General features: G+C 38.7%; 1 protein-coding gene across 2 annotated transcripts in view; it reads right to left on the reverse strand.

Moving 5' to 3' along the window:
• Positions 1-540: 540 nt before the first annotated feature.
• Positions 541-19,405, reverse strand: part of cdh8 (cadherin 8) — a 98,235-nt gene continuing 79,370 nt past the window's right edge. Inside the window, exons 6-11 of one of the 2 annotated variants that reach the window (XM_031742768.2) lie at positions 18,470-18,717; positions 10,472-10,608; positions 7,831-7,952; positions 6,976-7,093; positions 2,812-3,063; positions 541-2,635 (exon numbers count right to left, since the gene is read on the reverse strand). In XM_031742768.2, the coding sequence (XP_031598628.1) occupies positions 2,142-2,635; positions 2,812-3,063; positions 6,976-7,093; positions 7,831-7,952; positions 10,472-10,608; positions 18,470-18,717 (1,371 nt within the window). In that variant the 3' untranslated portion in view covers positions 541-2,141. Of the gene's footprint in view, positions 2,636-2,811; positions 3,064-4,770; positions 4,813-6,975; positions 7,094-7,830; positions 7,953-10,471; positions 10,609-18,469; positions 18,718-19,405 lie in introns of those variants that run through there. The other variant, XM_039613365.1, reaches the window with a different exon arrangement.

Genomic DNA, 19,405 nt, shown 5'->3' on the forward strand with positions numbered 1-19,405 from the left:
CTGTAGCTGCCGGGTTTCAGTCACCCCCAGGCCATTTGCTGCATGTCATTCCCTCACTTTGTCTCCCCAGCTTTCTCTCTGTTCTACAATATCGCAATCAAATGTATGCGTTCTTGTTCTTTAAAAATGGCAGATTAGCTCTCAAAGTCCAGTGGTGGGGCAGTCTGTCAGTAGTGTACACCTTGTGTCTAACGTATCTTAGCAATGCCTGTGACACCAAAGAGAATATCAGTACTTGATGACCGTGGTCCTGTTTTGTTAAGTCTGTAAAACATGCTTTCTGCTATACTTTTTGTAGTCTCCAGGCAAGAATAACCTTGATGACACTGGCATGATGTCATCAGGGTTATTTTCTCAAATATTTTCCCAAGGATGACTCTGTGCTTTGTGTCACTAAGCTGACCTGAACATTATCCTCATAGCACTGTCTTCAACTTTTTGTAGTGTTGACCTCTAGTCTGTATAAGAAAAGCACACTCATTCGGCAATATTTATAAAAATATATTTCACAAAGTAGGAAACAATACAGGGTATCTTAGATTACAGTACAGGGAGTAAATAATTGAACATACACATTTATAAGCATTAAAGCACAGTAGAAAATATGATCTGCATGTAGGACTATTCCATATATATTGTTTAGTCTACCGAGAACTGCCATAATACTGTATCAGTACAAACTGAGTATGCACGCAGCTGTAGTGCCATTGAAATTCTCATAATGTGCAAGAGCTAACGTGCAGAGACAAAACCTACCACCTCATTGAAAGCTAATGACGTTAGCAGTAACTCTATGTACAGTACAAGTCTTTTCATTGATATCATACAGTGTAAGCACAATATGCACATGGTCTTGATCCGCAAATTAATTTTTGTTGGGCTAACACAATCTGTGTTTCCTAAATGAGATTTGATGTTTAAAAAGAGTCACTTAGTTCTCAATTGGACCACTGTGCTCAGACGCTGCACCTCGGAATATATTACGAAATATATTTTACACAGAATTAGCATGTGTCAGAAAGATCCCATTTCTGAAGTCCCAATTAATGAATTCATCTGTATTGCTACAGTAACCTAGAGGTCTTGTTTGCCTGCTTAAATCTAATCTACATCATCAACTGCAATAGGTTTATGATATGGTTGGGCTGTTATGAAATAGTGTTCGAGTGGTTAGAAAAAAACTGTTGAATGTGAAATAATCTGAACACACTCACTTCAAATAGTCAGCACAGAAAAAAAGACTTAGGAGCAGATATACAAAAACTCAGAACAATAATGAAGAATCAACACATCTCTTGTCAAAAACAGTAGATTACAATTGTATTTAATGTTGCTTCTGTAAAAAGAAGGCCTCAGAGTTTCTACATTTCTCTTTTTTGTCTTCACTTCAGTCTTTTATAGGCTAGTAACGCTTGCAACCCACACCTGTAGCATGTAAATACAAAGAGTTGTATAAAGCAAGCCTTTCTGGGCTTTAGATAGTTTATAAATGTGGCCACCAGAGAACATATCAAATGATAACAAATTCACCTTAAAGCCAATACTGGTTTGTCTTTTTGCTTTTTTTCAAATCATACATACATTCATCATTGTAATGAAGACCATATATTGCTTTGTCATTGTCTTGTTCCTTGCAATCACCATCAGCTGGGTGACTTAGGGAGACAGGAAACCCTCTCCACCTTCTGTAGTCCAGCTTGTTGTCCATGGAGCATCGAGCATGGTGTCGGCTCAAGCTTAAGAGAACCCAAAAATATCTGTTCACTGAGCAACTACCAGCAATGCCAGGGTTTTTCTGCTACTGGTAGTCACAGTAAATGACTAACACCCAAAATACTGCTAGACACTCCACAACGGAATCTAAGTTACACTCCACAAGAATCATAGATCTCCTAATAAAGACATTGTTTGGCTGAACAATTATAATGCGCTTGACATAGTAGATGACAACTGCTATACCTCACTCTAAAAAGTTTACAAAAAGGTGGCCTCCCTTGTTATTAACTGTTTTTTTTTCTTTTTAAACACCAGTTTCTAAAAGCCAACAAACCCCCTAGCGTTCAATACACAAGTATGTGGACAGAAAAAAAAAATCTTAAGTCTTTTTTTTGTTTGTTTGTTCGTTTTTAAGAAATCAAAGGTCAGGTCTCACGGTCACTCTCACCCACAGAGTAGAGCTCCCCAAGTCTTCTGAAGCGTGGACCCCATTCTCTGAGATAGTCATAGTTCTGGTCAGAGTCTGATGACGCTGTCTCCAGTGAGCTGAGGGAGCCAGCAATGGATCCCCGGCCCTCGTATCCATAGATCTGGATGGAGTCGTAAGGTGGTGCTGTTGGATCATTGTCTGCCTCGTGGAGCCGTACGTTGATGAATTCATCTACATCCACACCATTTGGACCCGAATGTTGGCCTGCCCGTGGCATAAACTGCAGGTCAGGCTTGATATCCTTGCGTGGCAGGTACCCATTGATGCCATCTGGGTTCTGCAGCGTGGCGATGTCAAATGCTTCAGTGTCCTCCTCACCTCCTCCTTCATCATCGTAACGGATAATATTCTCCCTCACATCTTCGTCATCCTTGATAATCAAAGGCTCGTTCTTGTGTCTCCTCAAGGTCACGAATAGTACTACTATTACTGTCAGAAAGAAAGATTGAAAAATAGGTAGAAAAATACACGGAAAACTAGGTTAGGATTGGTCAAGTGGATTTTGTGTTAGTACAAGTACATCTTTTATGAAAAAATCTATGATGTCTACAACATCCATTAAAACCACTTCAATGGAATGATGCACAACAGAACGGATACCTCACCTAGCAGTAGTATAATGCAGGCAAGGATGGCAATTAAAGCCCCCATACTAAGTCCAATGGGTAAGACATACGCCTCCACGTTGCAAGACTGGACAATGCCATCCTTACTGCACCCACAGACTCTGATCGTCAAGGTGTTGGTGCTGCTCATCGGTGGATTCCCATTGTCCGTCACAATGATTGGCAGGAAGTACATCTCCTGTTTCTGTCGTCGGAAGGTATCATGCTTGGCTAGAACACTGATTGAATTGTCTGTCAGAGAGATGTAAAGCCAGAGATGAATTTTTGCAAGGGCGTGAGAAAAACCCATTATTATTCATGGTGGTGACAGACTGAAGTTCTATTATTAAATTGTGTGAAGATCAGTGCAGCATGAGGGTAAACTAATTTCACATCAATCGCCATTAGGCTTTTTAGCATTCTCACATTCCAATGCTGTAGATAGAACCAACCACCTTCCTTCGTTTCTCTACAGTCCAATTTGAGGATTCTGAAGAAAGGTGAACCTGAATTCGCTGTCCCTCTTTGAATTGGAGGAAATGAAGGGACCACGGCAGGCGACACTGACTAAGAAGATGGCACATGTCGACCCAGAAAGGTGCCAGCTGCTCTTTGATGGCACTTCTGTGAAGCTGTCAGCTCATTAGCTGGCACTCCTTAGCCTGCTCACATTATCAAACACTTGCAGTCCCATAAGAACCTACTCCTGCTGATCTTATGGAAAACATACAAGATTTCTGATAGTCTAACCTTTGCCTCACAGCTTGAGGGTATGCGGAAGAGAGGGGGGAAACAGATCTGGTGATACAGAGAGAAGGGCCAAGTTGAAACATTCGTGTTGACAGAGCAAACTTAATCAAAAGATGGAAGACTTCATGATAGAATTATTTGCTTTGCACAATCTGTAATTGATGTGAACATATGCTCAGATTTATTTTCTTATGAGTGCTGCCACAAAGTGATACACTCTGCTTTGTGAGCACCAACATGTCCCTTTTTATTTAGATCATTGAGCACTGCATAGTAAGAAGTATAAACTATAGTGAAGTAAACCATTAGGGCATGTTCTGATATGCAGATGATTTGCATTTTCCTAGCAACTATTGATGGTAAAAAATAGAATTGCCAATAGACAGATGGAGTTTCTACTCAAAGAGAAAGACAGCTGTGCACATAACCTTCAAACAGACTGAACTCACTAGGTTTACAACAATGCTGTTTTTATTATCTTTTATATATTAGGCCACTTGAACAGTGTTTCATCTACTGACTGTTAGCGTTCTGATGAACACTGTGTACATTGAAATATTAATTGTCACTATGACAAAAGCAAAGCCTTATTTAAATTAAGATTTGCTATAAATAACGTATTATGTGGGAGGCTACAAATGACAGCAGTGACAGCAAAAGTGACATCAACAGTCTAAACACTTTCAAATTCCCGATGCCTCTGAAGTCTCCAAACCTACATAAATTAAATGTTTTATAACCTAACATGAAAGGATCTAAGACGTGAAAGAGGTCATATTGGTAGGGCCAAATTTGCCTAGAAATAAATATACAAAATGGTTATGGTGTCAGTTTGTGTCAGAGTTGTATTGTGTCCTCATTATTGGCATGTCATTGTATGCTGTATAATCACAGACACATTAATTAGTCCCTAAAAAAGCCTTTCCTTAAATCTGAGTGTAAGATTACATGTTTCACTGACAATCTTTCAGCATCACAACATTAAGAAAATTAACTTGCAGCAGTAAATGTTGTTTATAGGGCCGGAGACAATTTTGTGTTAACATGCAGTAAAGGCTCATTCAGCAGTGGTGATGAAGAATAAGGACTACAACAATTAATATTTAAACTGACTGACACTTGCAGGTAAAGTTTGAAGCTGTTCGGTGTACAGCTAATTGGCTAATTAGCCTGTAAAATTACATTAGCAAGCACTTTTCCTTTGCTAACCTTTGTCTTGTAGCTGGTTCAGCAAGTCGGGGTGCAAGATACAATTCCTTGATGCTTGTAGGAGGAAAGAGGGGGCATAATGACAAAACTTTGGGCAGTCTGAATAGTTACACTCTTATTTGAAAAGTCTGTTTATATTTAAATTTGTAAGAGACGATTTATCAGCAATGTATCATAACCAGTAACTGCAATATGGACTGCTGCAGTTACTGGCCAGTGCTACTTGTCCTACTCACAATGATGTTAAAAAGAGGCAACATGGTTTTAAGTAGAGGTAAAGTGAAGGAGCAATTTTAGAGAAAATTATTCAGCATCTAACTGTCTGTCTAACTGAATTAGGTCCTGGATTGCAAGGTTGCAGTTTAAAATTGGATATACTGTGTGGATTGCATATGTAGATTGTGTTCAGCAGGCACTCTGGCAATCTGGCAATGAAAAGCAGATAAACACATGTACGGTGCATGTATGTATGACATTTATTCATAATATATCTTGATGGTCATTGAAATACGAGGGCACCTAGAGATGAACCTCACTGGAGGCACCCAGGAAAAGTAGGAATTAAATTTTTGATGGACCCTTTAATTTTTTAATAAACAAGGATCACTCTGAATAGTCACAAGTATAACGATAATGCTAAAAGGTGATGTAGAATTGAAAGGAGATGATTCTATTCTATTAATGACGATAAAGCAGTACCTGTCAAAGATTATTTGACATTAGCCACCAGAAACTGTAGCGGTAAAACCCTTGAGCATGATGAATTTAGCAATAGTACATTTTATTCCTAATGTGTTGAACATTGCATTTCTAAATGGAACATTGTGTTATTTCCTCATACAAACGTTAGTGTGAAAATAATGTCTATCAGCAGAATTACATTTTTGGCATCATGGTGAGTATGTTGTCTCAGCTACCGAGGATAGGACGCCCTGCTCTGTTGCATCCCGCCTACTGAATACTCAGTTGTGAGGACGCTCAGTATCTTCTATATAGCTGGTCAGAACCTTCGCCATTTTCCCTGTGGCAGGCTACCCCTAACCTCTTCACTGTGCATTCCCTACAATTAGACTCATCATCACAAACAAAAGCAGCACACAGAGGCTCACAGGAGCCCGACGCTCTTCACTGAAGTGTCTCCCACAGCTGCCGCCTCAGATAGAAATAGTCACTCAAGTGCAGAGGAATATGGTGCAATGGGCTTTTTTCTGTTGAGAATTAACATTACCATAGACAAGTGGCCGCTGTGGTGTGGTATGTAATATATGGAGCCAAACCACAACACATATTTACTTTGGTTTCAGGCATTTGAGGAAGAGAGGAGGCTTTTTGTTCACTGGTCAAACACAGAGCTGTGCTTTTAGAGGTGAATCATTTCTAGTGGAGGTTTTATCTGTTACATCATCTTAAGAAACTAATAAATCTCCTCTACACAAAAGGACAGGATTCAGGAGCATGCATGTTTTATAAACTTTGAAGTTGATCCAGAGTTAAGACTAAATAATCTGAAACAAGTCTGTGCTGGTGCAGCCTTTTATTCATAACAAGATGGGATGTTATACACATATCCTGCCACTGCTGTTCGGAAGCGCAAGGTTTATTAAAAAATATTATAATAATAAAAAATGGTAGCCCACTTGACCTGATTTATACAAACTCATCTTGCATCAAAGAGAGGTAGCAGTAACTTCGCCTACAGCTTCCACATCGAAACAGAAGGCTAGTACCATATGAAGATCTTTCTGCCCCAAGCTGAAACTATTACACAACTCATGGTGAACACAGTCGGTTCAGAGTCGGTAATGAAGGAGAGGCAAGAGAAGAGGAATGGAATAAAAAACATGAGAAAATGGCAAAAAAAAACCAATCAGAGTATTTAGCAAATAAATTTAGTACCATCTGCCACACTGCAACAGCTCCTAGGAAGTCACCCTACATTTAGCTGAAAGAATACCAGGAAAAGCCATTTGGATCCCATTCATTTAGTTTCCCTCAAAACGCGCTGGGGAGTAAAAAGAAGCTGGTGTCCAGACAATTTCACATCTGCTAATTGTGAGCTACACTGATCCACCAGATTTCATCTCCAGTTTGGCTAACGTGCCGCGGGTTAGAGATTAGACTGGAAAGCCATTGAAAAAATTTGCAGAAACTTCAGTCATTCTGCCACAAAAGACTTATTTTTCTCTGATGTCACTTGCTTCTCACCTTGGTTGTTTTTGATGGTAAAATTGGGGTTGTTTAGCATCTCAGGGACTAAACGATAGTCAAAGTAATGGCCTTGGATTGGGTCATCTTTGTCCACCGCACTGACAGTCTGGATCACCTGTGTTGAAAACAGATAGAAAAGCAGATTTACAGAGGAGGGCTCTAAGCCATTAGAGGAGGCAGCCTATTCATTACTCTGTTTTTGCCACCGCAGATTGCCTCAGTGTAATAGTGGCTGGATCATACCTGATGAAATATATGCCCTATTCATTCCTGGAGTTTGAGATTATTATCAATGAGGTCCTGTCTAGTCTGGCACACTTTCAGGCTCCTGGCTCTATCTGTTAATCTGTCATCATAGGTCTTATCACACTGTATGTCTTTATGATTTATTGGAAATTAGAATTCAGGCCCGGCAGGACAGTTTCATCTTTTCTCTGTTTACTTTTTTTCTCTCTCTCCTCCTTTCAATAAAACTCCCTATGGTATATACACAGGTCCCATGAATGAGGTCGATTGATGAAAAGGAGAATGCTAAGTACTTGTCCACGATTTTTGGCTGGGGGAAGCATTGTGCCATCTGGAGGAGGACATGAAAGACAGTCTTGAATTATGATCCACTCTGATCAATCCTGACTGCTCTCATTTCCCCTTTGCTCAGCGCACGCTGTATGGAGGGAGGACTGTTGTGGAGAGAAAGGACCGTACTCCCACCTCTGTAGTTTCCCAGTGAAATAAATAGCCTATAATTCACTGTGGCCAATCATTACAAAGGAGGAGAAAGAGAAAGAAAAGGACAGAGAGTAAGAAATTGATAGATAACTGCTTTGATGAATGAGCGTCTTCTTTCCTTACCTGTCCAGGCTTTCCATTTTCACATAAAAAGGCCTCGTATTCGGTGGCAAATTCAGGTGCATTGTCGTTAATGTCCATTACTCTGATGGCCACAACTGCCCTTGATATCTGACTGTGATTTCCTGATTAGATAGATAGATAGATAGATAGATAGATAGATAGATAGATAGATAGATAGATAGATAGATAGATAGATAGATAGAATCAGAAGAAAGATGTAGAGGAAAAGTGGAGATGAATAAATAAGAAGAGACAGTGATGGGAAAAAAAATGTTATACTTGAAATCCCAGGTAAATTCTGTGACCTAGTTTTAATTTCCTTTATTTTCCATCTTTATTCTCCCTTCATTTCCTGGGCTGATGGGAGGACAGATGATAAGCCACATCAATCTAAATTTCAGCCAGTATCAACGATGCAAAGCAGGATTCTAGGCAACAGAAATGGAAAAAAAAAATCCTATTCAAAGTGCTTTTGAAAATCCCCTGTACACTGTAATGTTTAAAACATGAGGGTTAAAACATGCATATTAATGAGTCATTGGTAACTGAAGTCTAAAAAGACAATAAAAGGCAGTTTAATTAGATTAGATTTTGATTGGAATTATTCATCACTGGTAATTGACAGTCGCTTTCGAGAGTCCCTGTGAATGGTGTATTTATTAATCAGTGGTGCAAATGCCAACTTTAAAAGCAATTATCTATTAATGTGGACCCAGGAGGGTTGTGTCACTGTGGCCAGTGACAATAGTGATTTTTGTTTAAATTATTTTTATTGATTTGGAAAATTAATCATTTAAGAGAATGCTTTGCAATGTTATTTTAGACATACACTGCATTTTTCTTGAACCGTGCTTGTGTTTTTGTAATTTGCTTTCATTTTTACAGATTAGCTACCTTGAGGACATGCTTATCTACAACATACTTTATGCTGTATACCAGGTAACACATTATAAAGTCAGCATATGTGATCATATTTTCCCAAAGTTCTCCGATTTCATCTGCCATAAACATCGGGCCATACCAGACGCAGTGAAGCTGCAGCAGCAGAAATCCCGTGTGCCGTGAAAAGTGCCACACTGCCTTTCACTGCTTATGTACTAGGATAATTCCCGCCATTCCAACAGCTGTTGTCTTTTAAAGTTACACTGTCACATTTCTATGAAGAAATTAAACCACTGTCACAGAGGATTACATTAATATACATTTCTGAGCATGAAATACCAAATTATTTATTTATTGTTTTTTTTCTCATTCATTGTAATCTAATTTCAGTAAAACCTAAAAATGAAGCAGTAGACGCAGTAGAAACTCAGGGCCTTTCCAGGAGATGAATTGAAAAAGAGGTAAGCAGTGAGGTGAGTGGAAATTGACAGTCTGATAGACAGTGATAGATGGATTAGAGCAGAGGGAGGGGAGACAGTGTGCCCTCCCCTTGCAAGCGATTTTCCCCTAGTAGCAGACAGGGAATAGAATCTGATTAGTCAGATGTCAACTGGTGCGAGGCAGCAGAACGCTCCTCAGTTTGGGTGGCAAATGGCATCGGGATAGAACTGGGAACACATCTATTGCTTTTCACGCCAGAGAAGACACCGGCTTCCCCTCCCCATCCGTGAAGAATAGCAAAACTGCTGTATTTATTTTGGCAAATTCCTATTAGGTGTTCTCAGAGATGCCACTATCTCAAGCCACAGTTACTTTGCCAAGAGGCATGAAAATGTGCTTTCAATGTAAGGGTGCACGACATGACAAGGGAACCAGCTTATCAAATGAGACACATTCAGTTTCTCCAATAGGCTGCTGCGATGGTGGGATTTGTCTTTTCCGCATGGCCAAAACATTGCGACAGTGTACGGACTTTCTTTCTTTTTTTCTTTCTATTTTCTGACAATTAATATGCGTTTTCTTTGATTAAAGAAAGAAAGCGACAGATAGATGATGAGACATAGAGAGGAGGAAGAGATAGAAGAGAAGAATCAGACAGAAAAAAGTTACAAGCTGTGTAAATTTCTATTCCAATAGCTTAAAGGGGTACATTAAGCTTTATCACAACATACAGCCCCCCTGAAACAATCTGTATGCAAATAAAGCCTTACATATGGTTGGAGCTGTTTGTAGCTCTGCCGGCAAGATTTTCTACGTAGTCAGTGAGTTTTGCGGTTCGCAGATGTTCTCTAATCTGTAATGGATGCTGGCGTTGGAGCAATCCACTCTGGAGCATGTCTTTAAAACTGTTTATTTGATACGTCTTAATGTTCTTGCACTTTCACAAATTGACTACTGAGCTGTTTAATTCAATCAAAACTCAGCAAATTAACGTATTTAATGCCTCTGTGGATTCAAATGCTAATTGTTTGTGCCATACTCTTGGAGCGATTAAAAGTGCTGGTTTAGAAAGCAGCTCTATACTGTTGAATGGAGAACTTTGTGAAGCAGGTCAGTGATTCCTTTGACTGAGAACACCCATAAAGTTGTTCAAAGGAATAAGATAGCATACATGTGTTTCTGCTGTTACCCATTATAAAAAAAAAACCCCAAAGCTTTATTTTCTATGACTGTCTGATTGTACGCTGAGGATAGTGCGGACATTATAAATCATTACGGACAGTGTGCACAGCAGGGGAGAACAGCAAATGTTACTTACTGACTTCTGTGGCTGTTACTGTGATATTGTGCCACATGTCTGTCTCTCTGTCCAATGGTTTGGCCAGCGTGATCCTGCCATTGTCCACATTGATGTTGAACTGCCTCTCCAGATCTGTGTGTCGATCAATGAAGTACCTACCAAGATAAACAAACACCAGAAATTTGAGCCAAAACACTGTTGCAGCAGCACCACTGAAGCATCTTTTCTAATCATTGGGGTGTTGTGCCTAACAGAAGAAACCTGTAGATCAATGTTCATTTAAAAACAATCGGAAATCAATAATTATCATCTGAGGGATAATTATTGCCTCCCCATGAACAGCAGGGGGCATTACAGCCTAGAAGCCCTCCCCCCATCAAGGCGATGCCTCCTTCCTGCAAAAAAGACCATTAGTACATGTTATGTCAGGGTAAGAGATGTGGTGCTGTTAACCCTGTTTGGGATCTGTCAACACTCAATGGCTCCCAAAGGCTTTGCATTAATGAGTTAGGACAGCATTGTGTCACATGCAACACCAACAACAGAGGGGCATGGGGGTGGGGAGGTAATGAATATAACAGAAGTTAAACAGTGACCTGCCTGTTAAGAGTGCCCTTGTCCGATTTCAGCAAAACATTTTTTTTTCTTTTTAAACTAGTAGAAGGAGATGCTTAATTCATTTTTAATTTACGTATTTTTGTCAAGCTGTCCTTTTTCAGATTGAATTAATCTATGACCCTGCCTGTGACACACTGTCTCCCAGTCTCCCAGTTTAAAAAAAAAATATAGTGGCAACACATAAAACTCTCCCCCCCCCAAAAAAAAGCAGAAGCACTGGAATGCACATAAAAGAGAATTTTCTGATGCCACTTGAAGCTGTGAAATCGCTCTTTCATGTTGCAGCACGCACAGCGCCAATTCTTGGGACAAGCCCACACAAAACTGACTAAAAAAGAATCTGTCATTATGGGTCATCTTTGGTTTCACACGTTTCATTTGCCATTATGTGTGACTGTCATAAACATCCTACTCACCCAAAACACAAGGCTGCACTGATTCACGTGAACTAATTACATGTACTGCACAGCACAAGTGTTTCCATACCTCCAGGACACATTGTCCCTGTTACTTTCTCTCTGTTTCCTCACAGTACCCCACCTACCCACCCACAATATTGCAAAAGTATTTTTTTTCTTCCTTTTCTATCCAGCTGGGTCACAAGCTCTTACTAATCCAATCCCCCTATCCAATTCTGAGCAAACCCCCTTCCCCACACAGACATCCCGGCCATCAGGCACACTGCTCGCCCTGTCTCTCCTCCTTCCTCACCCTGGGTCTCATTCTGTCTCACACTGGAACTGCTCATCCCTATCACTGTAGACCTGTTGGCAGGGAGTCTACAGTATTTATGTGAGAGAATGAATGAAAAGACAGAATGGAAAGGAATGCAGAGGAAAGGAAAGAGAAACAGAAAAAGAGCACCAGAAAATGGCAAAGACAAAGTCACAATAACTATTTATATGAAGAAGGTTGCTGCTTATACAAGAATGGTAGGGAATGAAATAAATAAACCACTGGCCCAGATTCCAATTGTTGGGGAGATGTACCGAGCCGTGACATTTCCATTTTTGAGATGAAATGGTGTAAAATCCTCTAGACGCCAGGCTGGAAGAGGTCCATAAGGACCCCACCCCCCCTACCAACACCCCACCGCTCCTTCTCTTTCTCTCTTGGCCTGCAGACGCAAAGCACTTTCAAGACAGGCAGACAGCAGCAACCCACCTGGGAGCAGCCTCTCTCCTGCAGACTGAGTGGATCCCAGTCAAAGTCTGACAGCCTCACGTGGAAGAGAGGAGACAGACCCTGAAATGTTCTGCCACCTGTCACTCAAACTGACAATGTGATGTGAAAAGAATTAAAAGCAAATAAAAAAAATGATCTCCAACATTATACGTGTGCAGCTTTCCCGAGTGTGATGTGAGAACAGGTGCAAATGTATTCACGCGTCCGTGTATTTCTATCACATCATTTCAGCTTTGCTTTATGTTTCAGAAGATTTTTTTTTCCAAGGCACTGGACGGGCCTAGGTCAAACAGTTATCCATCATGTTGAGGTTGTTTGTGCCAAATATTTTATAAGTGCTGCAGCTGACATCCAAATATATTCAGAATCACTATAAACATCATCATCATACATTAGTGGAACATAAGCTCAAATAGCAAAATAGCTACAAGCTATAATTAGACTGTTTTTGTTTGTTTTTTTGTAATTAGAACTTTGATGTGCGCTGCATTTTTCACAGAGTGCCATCTATCAAACAGTGTGGCCAGGATGGGACTTCTCTGTTGCAGTTTATGAGGATGGCATCCTTTTGCCATGCTAGCTATCATTGATCATGCTTACTATACACAGTGATTTCTCTTCTGTCACAAAATTTTCTTCAGTCAATAACATAATCAGTTTTTGTTCCTAGTCTATGTATTATATATTATTAAATATTTTTTTGTCTTTATTTGTTAAAGTAACAAAAAAGTCAAGTTTGCTTTTGTTCACATTTCTGTGCAGTGGGCCTATTCATAAAGTGCAAAATGAATCATTAAGATGACACTAATGATTCTATTATAAAATGAATATATTATGGGGTTTTATTTCCTTTCCCAAAATTAGGCTCCAATTCAGTTTCTCTATAACCAATTTTATATGTGTGTGGAAAAAAATGTACACATAAAACAGAAGAATTTGCTAAAAAATTAAAATTAAACAATTTTACATATGGCTTTGGTAACGTTGGAGGGAGTTTTCTAAAGCGTGATGAATTAAAATATTCAAATACAATGAAAAACCAAGAGAAAATGTTATGATAATAATAAATGAAACATTTGTAAAAGTTTCATTAGTACAAATCGGTTAGAGTTAAAAGTTCAAAAAAGTTATTTAGTCATTGTGGAAGAATTCTTATTACTCTAATTTCAGAATGAAAGACATACATGAGTGGTTTACTGTGGCCAAACTATGCATGATAGTGATGCCTCCCACTTAACTGTTACCGTTAATTGTTTGATGTACCATTATGCATCCGTCAGATATATCATATAATCATGCTACACAACATGTGCTACGGATATGTATGTCTACCTGTGGTCTATCTATTATAGGCTAAGCAGCCATGGAAAGGGTTTTATGTCCATTTGTGTTTTTCCACAACTCTGAGTGGCTGGGGTTTTATCTCTGTTACAGTGTGAATGTGAGTGACTGAACGCCTGTACAAGTTGGAAGACTATAAGGTGAGAAGATTGAGAATATTATTTTTTGTCGGCAGCAAACAAAATGCCCCTGATAATCCTGCTTGCTATTAGGTCAGTTATTAGTTTTCCCGACTCTTAAATGCTGACCATTTACGTTTGAACACAGCATCTTATTTAGTTTCATTTCCAAGCTCTTTTAATGGAGATGGTGATTTGCTTGAGAGTTAGAAATAATGTATAGTATAAATAACAAAATATTAAAAATATAGGAAAATATCCCTGTGAAGTAGAAGGTCTTTTCTTAAGTGACATTAAATTTCCATTTGTTTCAAAACCATCTCCTTTGCTTGACTACTTGTATTACCATACGTAGTATGCCAACTGTCAGCTGTGCCATAACATATTGAGCATAAACAAACATGCTTCAGAATTCCATTATGCTCCTGTAATTCACTTCAAAGTAAAACTAAAAAAACAAAAACAAAACAAGAATGAACAAAAAGATGAAAATCAAACATGTTTAAAATCTTTTGCCAATCCTTGTCACTGTATCAATATTTTTGATATAAAATACACATATTATATGAAATCCAACAGTTTGTGTCAGACAACCTTAGTGACTGCCAGATGTCACATTGCTTTTTATTTGTGATCAGTCAGGTATAAAACGACAGAGCACAGGCTCCAGAGAGAAGCTGTAGTAAGGAAGTATTTCATGGAGTGCACCTGAAATGTTATTGGTTGGATGCATTAAGTACAGCTAAGGGGTTGTTTGTCTCCTGAGTGCAGAGGACATGGCAGCCCACCAGAGCACTCGCCTCGAGTGGTTTCGACTCAAACTGGTTTGGTCTGGTCTGGCAGGGGGAGATTAAGACAGAAAGTGATTCTAATCAGAGGGGTCGAATCAGGAGCTTGTTCAGATGATGGCAGGAGAGCGTCTAACTGAAGCTGCTATTACTGCTGCCACTCCACAGCTATAGATCCAACTTTACTAACGACAGCTTTCTTTTGTAGGAACCTGTTCTTTTAGAAAACCTAAGAAATTAAGAGACTAAGAAGAGAAAAACAAAGAGATGAGAACAGAGCAAAATACAGATTAATAAACTGTGTATTTCAAACCAGTGTTTTAATCATATATTAACTAGCTGCCCCAAAGCTCTGGGAGATAGCCGTTACTGGTGGGGTCACAATAAGGTTCTTGCAGTAATCCCCAAATGGACAGTCTTCCAAAGGGTCAAAGGTAATAAACATTAAGTCCTACCAATCGAAAATATTAAGTTTTAAAGGACAGTAAATAAGACTGCAAATGCAAGAACAACAGCCAAGTACTTTTCCTCTATGCTGCACCAAACTTTTGACTGAGGCGTTCAAGTCAATGTCAGAAGAAAGCCTCTATTTCCAGAAGTGTGGCAGTCAGGACATGGTTACTAAAAACATCTCGCCAGCTGGACCTCACTTTGTCATGGAAGGATAGGCTCTCTGTTTCTCATGTTATAAAGAAAGTACCAAAACCTACTTGAATAGGCCATCGTCAATGGATGGCATAAAGCCTCATTTCTTATCAGACTAGACTGCTGTGGATTCAGTTCAAGTCACTTCAATTTTATTTATATTGCCCCAAATCACAGTGGTACAATAACATGGTGGTTAGCACTGTTGCCTCACAGGAAGAAGGTCCTGAATTCAGTTCCACCATCAGACCGGGGTCTTTCTGTGTGGATTTTGCATGTTCTCCCTGTGTTTGTGTGGGTTCTCTCCAGGTACTCCGGCTTCCTCCCACATTCTAAAGACATGCAGTTAGTGGGGATAGATTAATTGGTAACTCTAAATTGTCCATAGGTGTGAATGTGAGTGCAGATGGTTGTCTGTGCCTATGTGTTAGACTGGAAACCTGTGCAAGGTGTACCCTGCCTCTTGCCCTAAGACAGCTGGGATAGGCTCCAGCACCCCCACAAGCCTGACAAGGAGAAACGGATATGAATGGATGGATAGCCCCAAATCAAAACAGTTGTTGCCTCAAGCCTCTTTATATCTTAAGATAAACACCCTACAATAATACAGAACTAATGATTAACTGGGCATATTGAGTGAAAAAATGTGACTGAAGCAGAAACACTCAGTGCATCACGTGAGGCCCCCAGCATTTTAAGCCTATTGCAGCACTACTAAGGGAGGATTCGGGATCACCTGATCCAGACCTAACTATATGATTTGTCAAAAAGAAAAGGTTTAAACCTAATCTTGAAAGTAGAGAGGGTTTCTGTGTCATGGCCATTTCTTTGCAAAGATGAGCTTAGACTTTGAAATGATCAGGGTGACTTCAGAATTAAGATTATCCTGAACTTTTTGAATTTCCCCCCCAAAAAAACAACTTAAATTTTGTAAGTTTCTTATTTAATAAGAATAGTGTGTTTGATTGTGGTCAACTTACAGTTGGGCTTAAGCCACATTTCTGAATATTTACTTAGCTTATATTTATTTTGTATTCAGTGACTGTTTCTATTTAGTGTATATTTTGTATAACTTGTACAGCACCTTGGTCAACAGAGGTTGTTTAAAACTGTATAAATACATTTTGACTTGACATTGCCCCTTCTAGTTTCTACTTTCATGGAAACAATGATTGTCACTTTCTAGTTGTACAACAATGTTCAACATGTTCATTAAGATTTAGTTCATTCAATTTTTGGTTTTAGTTCTTTTTTTACTGCTTTGACCACAGGTAACAACACTCAGCTGCCCCAACTAAAAATGTGTGTATGTGTCACCAAACACAATGTGTGTTAAACCAATATATCACCCTGTTCATGAACATGATTTCTGCCTGAGGTATGACAGATTTTAATTGGCAATATTCTCACACTACTTGAAAACATCATTAAATTATCTATTTTATTATTTTGATTGAGAGGACCCTAGCAGAAGAAATTGGATACTGTGAAGAAATTGCATACAGCACATTTAATGTTTATCAATCATTCCAGTTTCAAAACATGGCTTCTGTGGTGTGTAAATGTTCTACTTTGGTTCAGTTTTCTATCATTGTGAGTCATTGAGCTTTCTTTTGGTTTTATTGCACAAAGTAAATCATTTGAGAAAGACACCTCTAACATTTTTTTTGATTTCTATGATATTCTTGAGACCAAATGACGACTCAGTGTTTGACTTGTTGTATGATGTGGCTTTGTTTAGATTTTCTGTAATGTACAAAAGACTTGGGATCTCTTATGAGGCATGAAGCTATAGTCTTCTGTCAGCCAATATATTTATAAGGACCAAAAGCTCACTGAATTATTTTCTCAGCAAAATGTGCTAGTTTAAAGCAAATTGTTCTGGCAAAATGCAACCTGGCAAGTGTGTTTGTTTGTATGTTGTTTCCCATGAAGAATGGCACATAATGTTTTTTTCCTGCATTCTATGAACTGGTCACCATTTCTTCTGCTTTCTATTTTAGATTAAAATTAGCTTTATTAAAAAAAAAAACTTAAAGCAATGCAACCGCAAAATTATTAAATTAGTGATTAAGAGCTTAGAGATTTTTTCTGCAATAAGTTCAACTAATAAAGAAAGAAAAATGAAATATAAATCGCAAATATGCAAATGATCTGGTGCAGTGATATGGCAGTCAATCACTCAATTTTCACTGTCTCATGTTCAAAACAGTTAAAATGTGCCAAGACTGTTCCAAGAATGTGTTGATATGTGGACAGTTTCATTGCAGCAAATGGCCAAAGAGATCGTGTCAGCAGGGTTCTGTCATCTGCAGTCACACTCATTCGTTATTTAATTACTTTTTCTTTCAATAATGATCCACTGAAGAGAGCAAATAGCAAAAGTATGTGAACACAACTAGCTATTAAAGCTACACCCACTTCAGAGTAAAACGCAATTATGAGATTATTGTATTTAATTATAAAGTGGACTTTCACACACTTAGAATATAATTTCACTAATTTATAGACTACATTGTCTCTCTCCCCAACACAGACTTTCAAACATAAGAGCACTGTGACATAAAATTGAGTTTTAAGGCCAAGGATGTCATTATATATGAAATATCCTTCTCTATTTACCAGGGAAGCGACATGCATCTGTGGGGTTCAATTCCTCCTGGCAATCTCATCACTAAACATGAGGATGACACCAGAAAAGAAAAAAGAAAAAAATAGAACGAACGGCCACTGCTCTATAACCTCAGCCAATCTATGAAACCCAGCCTGCTCTCCGCCATGCAATTACACACAACCTGTTGAGTGTTGTCCCGGGAATGCGGTCAGCAAGTCACTGGAGAATTAATGAAATGCCAAGATGGAGGGAGAGAAATTGCCTGTATAACCTATCCTCAAGGTGCCCTTGTGGTATTTCCAAGACTAAGTCACACTAGAAGAGAGTACAACAGGCCTGGTCACACAATGAAAGATAAAGTTGTGCGGCCTTCAACTCATAATCTACTTTTTTTTCTGTACATTTGTGGAAATGAGAACAATCATTGAGTCCCTTTTTCACTGCAGAAGACACTACCACATTCTCCAAAGGTCAGAGACATGAAGAGATTTAATTGCATGCCTCACTGTCAACCCTTTTATTAAAACAAGTCATTATAGCCTGAAAAGGCTCATTTTGTTAACCTATTCTCTCCACTGCTTGAAGTCAACGTACTTTTTTTTTTTGTGCAGATTTTGCCACCATTTTGCTGTGGTCAGTTAACAGCAAATAATTTTGAGGCAAAGGTGGAAGTTCTGTCACAGGCTTAATGTTAACTGCATCTTACCTGATAGGGCTCCCAGTAGCATCCGGGTCCCTGGCAGTGACTGTGCCTATGATCTTGTTGATGGGTGCGTTCTCATCCACTTCTAATAAGTACATAGGTTTGGAGAAAACAGGAGGCTCATCTGAGTCTTCAACCACAATTTTCACTGTAGCTGTGTCCTTAAAGGGCCCATTACTCCTGGGTTCTGAGCGGATGTTGGTAGCTTCAACTTTGAGTGTGTAGTTTCTCTTGCTCTCATAGTCTAAAGGCTGTAAATGAACAGATGAAACAGAAGTTTTATTTCAATTAAATAACACTGCACCAAAATGTGATGTACAGTCCGGGGTGTACAGTGGAGTGCAAGTGTTTAAGGATTGTATATCCTCGGCATTGATAACTTTAATACTGATTGTCATTCAAAATAAAACTGAACACCCTTGACATATGATCAAGACACATGGTGTTATATTATGTATTCAGATAATGTTTTCAGCTTTTGAAAAAAATATTAAATTGCAGCTGGTGTTTGAAAGGTATGGATGTTCACTATGCAGTAAGGGTCCAATGAAAGACAATGATGGGTTTTATTATGTGAGATGTAAGAGCCTGTGTTTTTGGAGCTGGAGTAAAGGGAACCTACATTTACCCCTTTAATCTAATTAACTATATACAATCCAGTTAATATTACCTCGAACTCTGCCAGGTTATAAAAACATAAAAAGAGTCTAAAAGGGTTTACCTCTTTAATGTTCTTAAATTCAAATTTTTAAATAATTAAATAATTTGTAATAATACACTATTTTAAAAAAAATGTTATAATTAATAATATTATTATAATTAATATTAATGTATTTGGTGTCAGGTACCAATCAATCAATCAAAAAAATCTAATAATGTTATCATTAAATTATTAAAATGTAAATAAAATGGCTCACACATACCTCATCAATCACACAC

This window comes from Oreochromis aureus, linkage group 1 (assembly GCF_013358895.1).
Source record: "Oreochromis aureus strain Israel breed Guangdong linkage group 1, ZZ_aureus, whole genome shotgun sequence".
Lineage (NCBI taxonomy): Eukaryota > Metazoa > Chordata > Actinopteri > Cichliformes > Cichlidae > Oreochromis > Oreochromis aureus.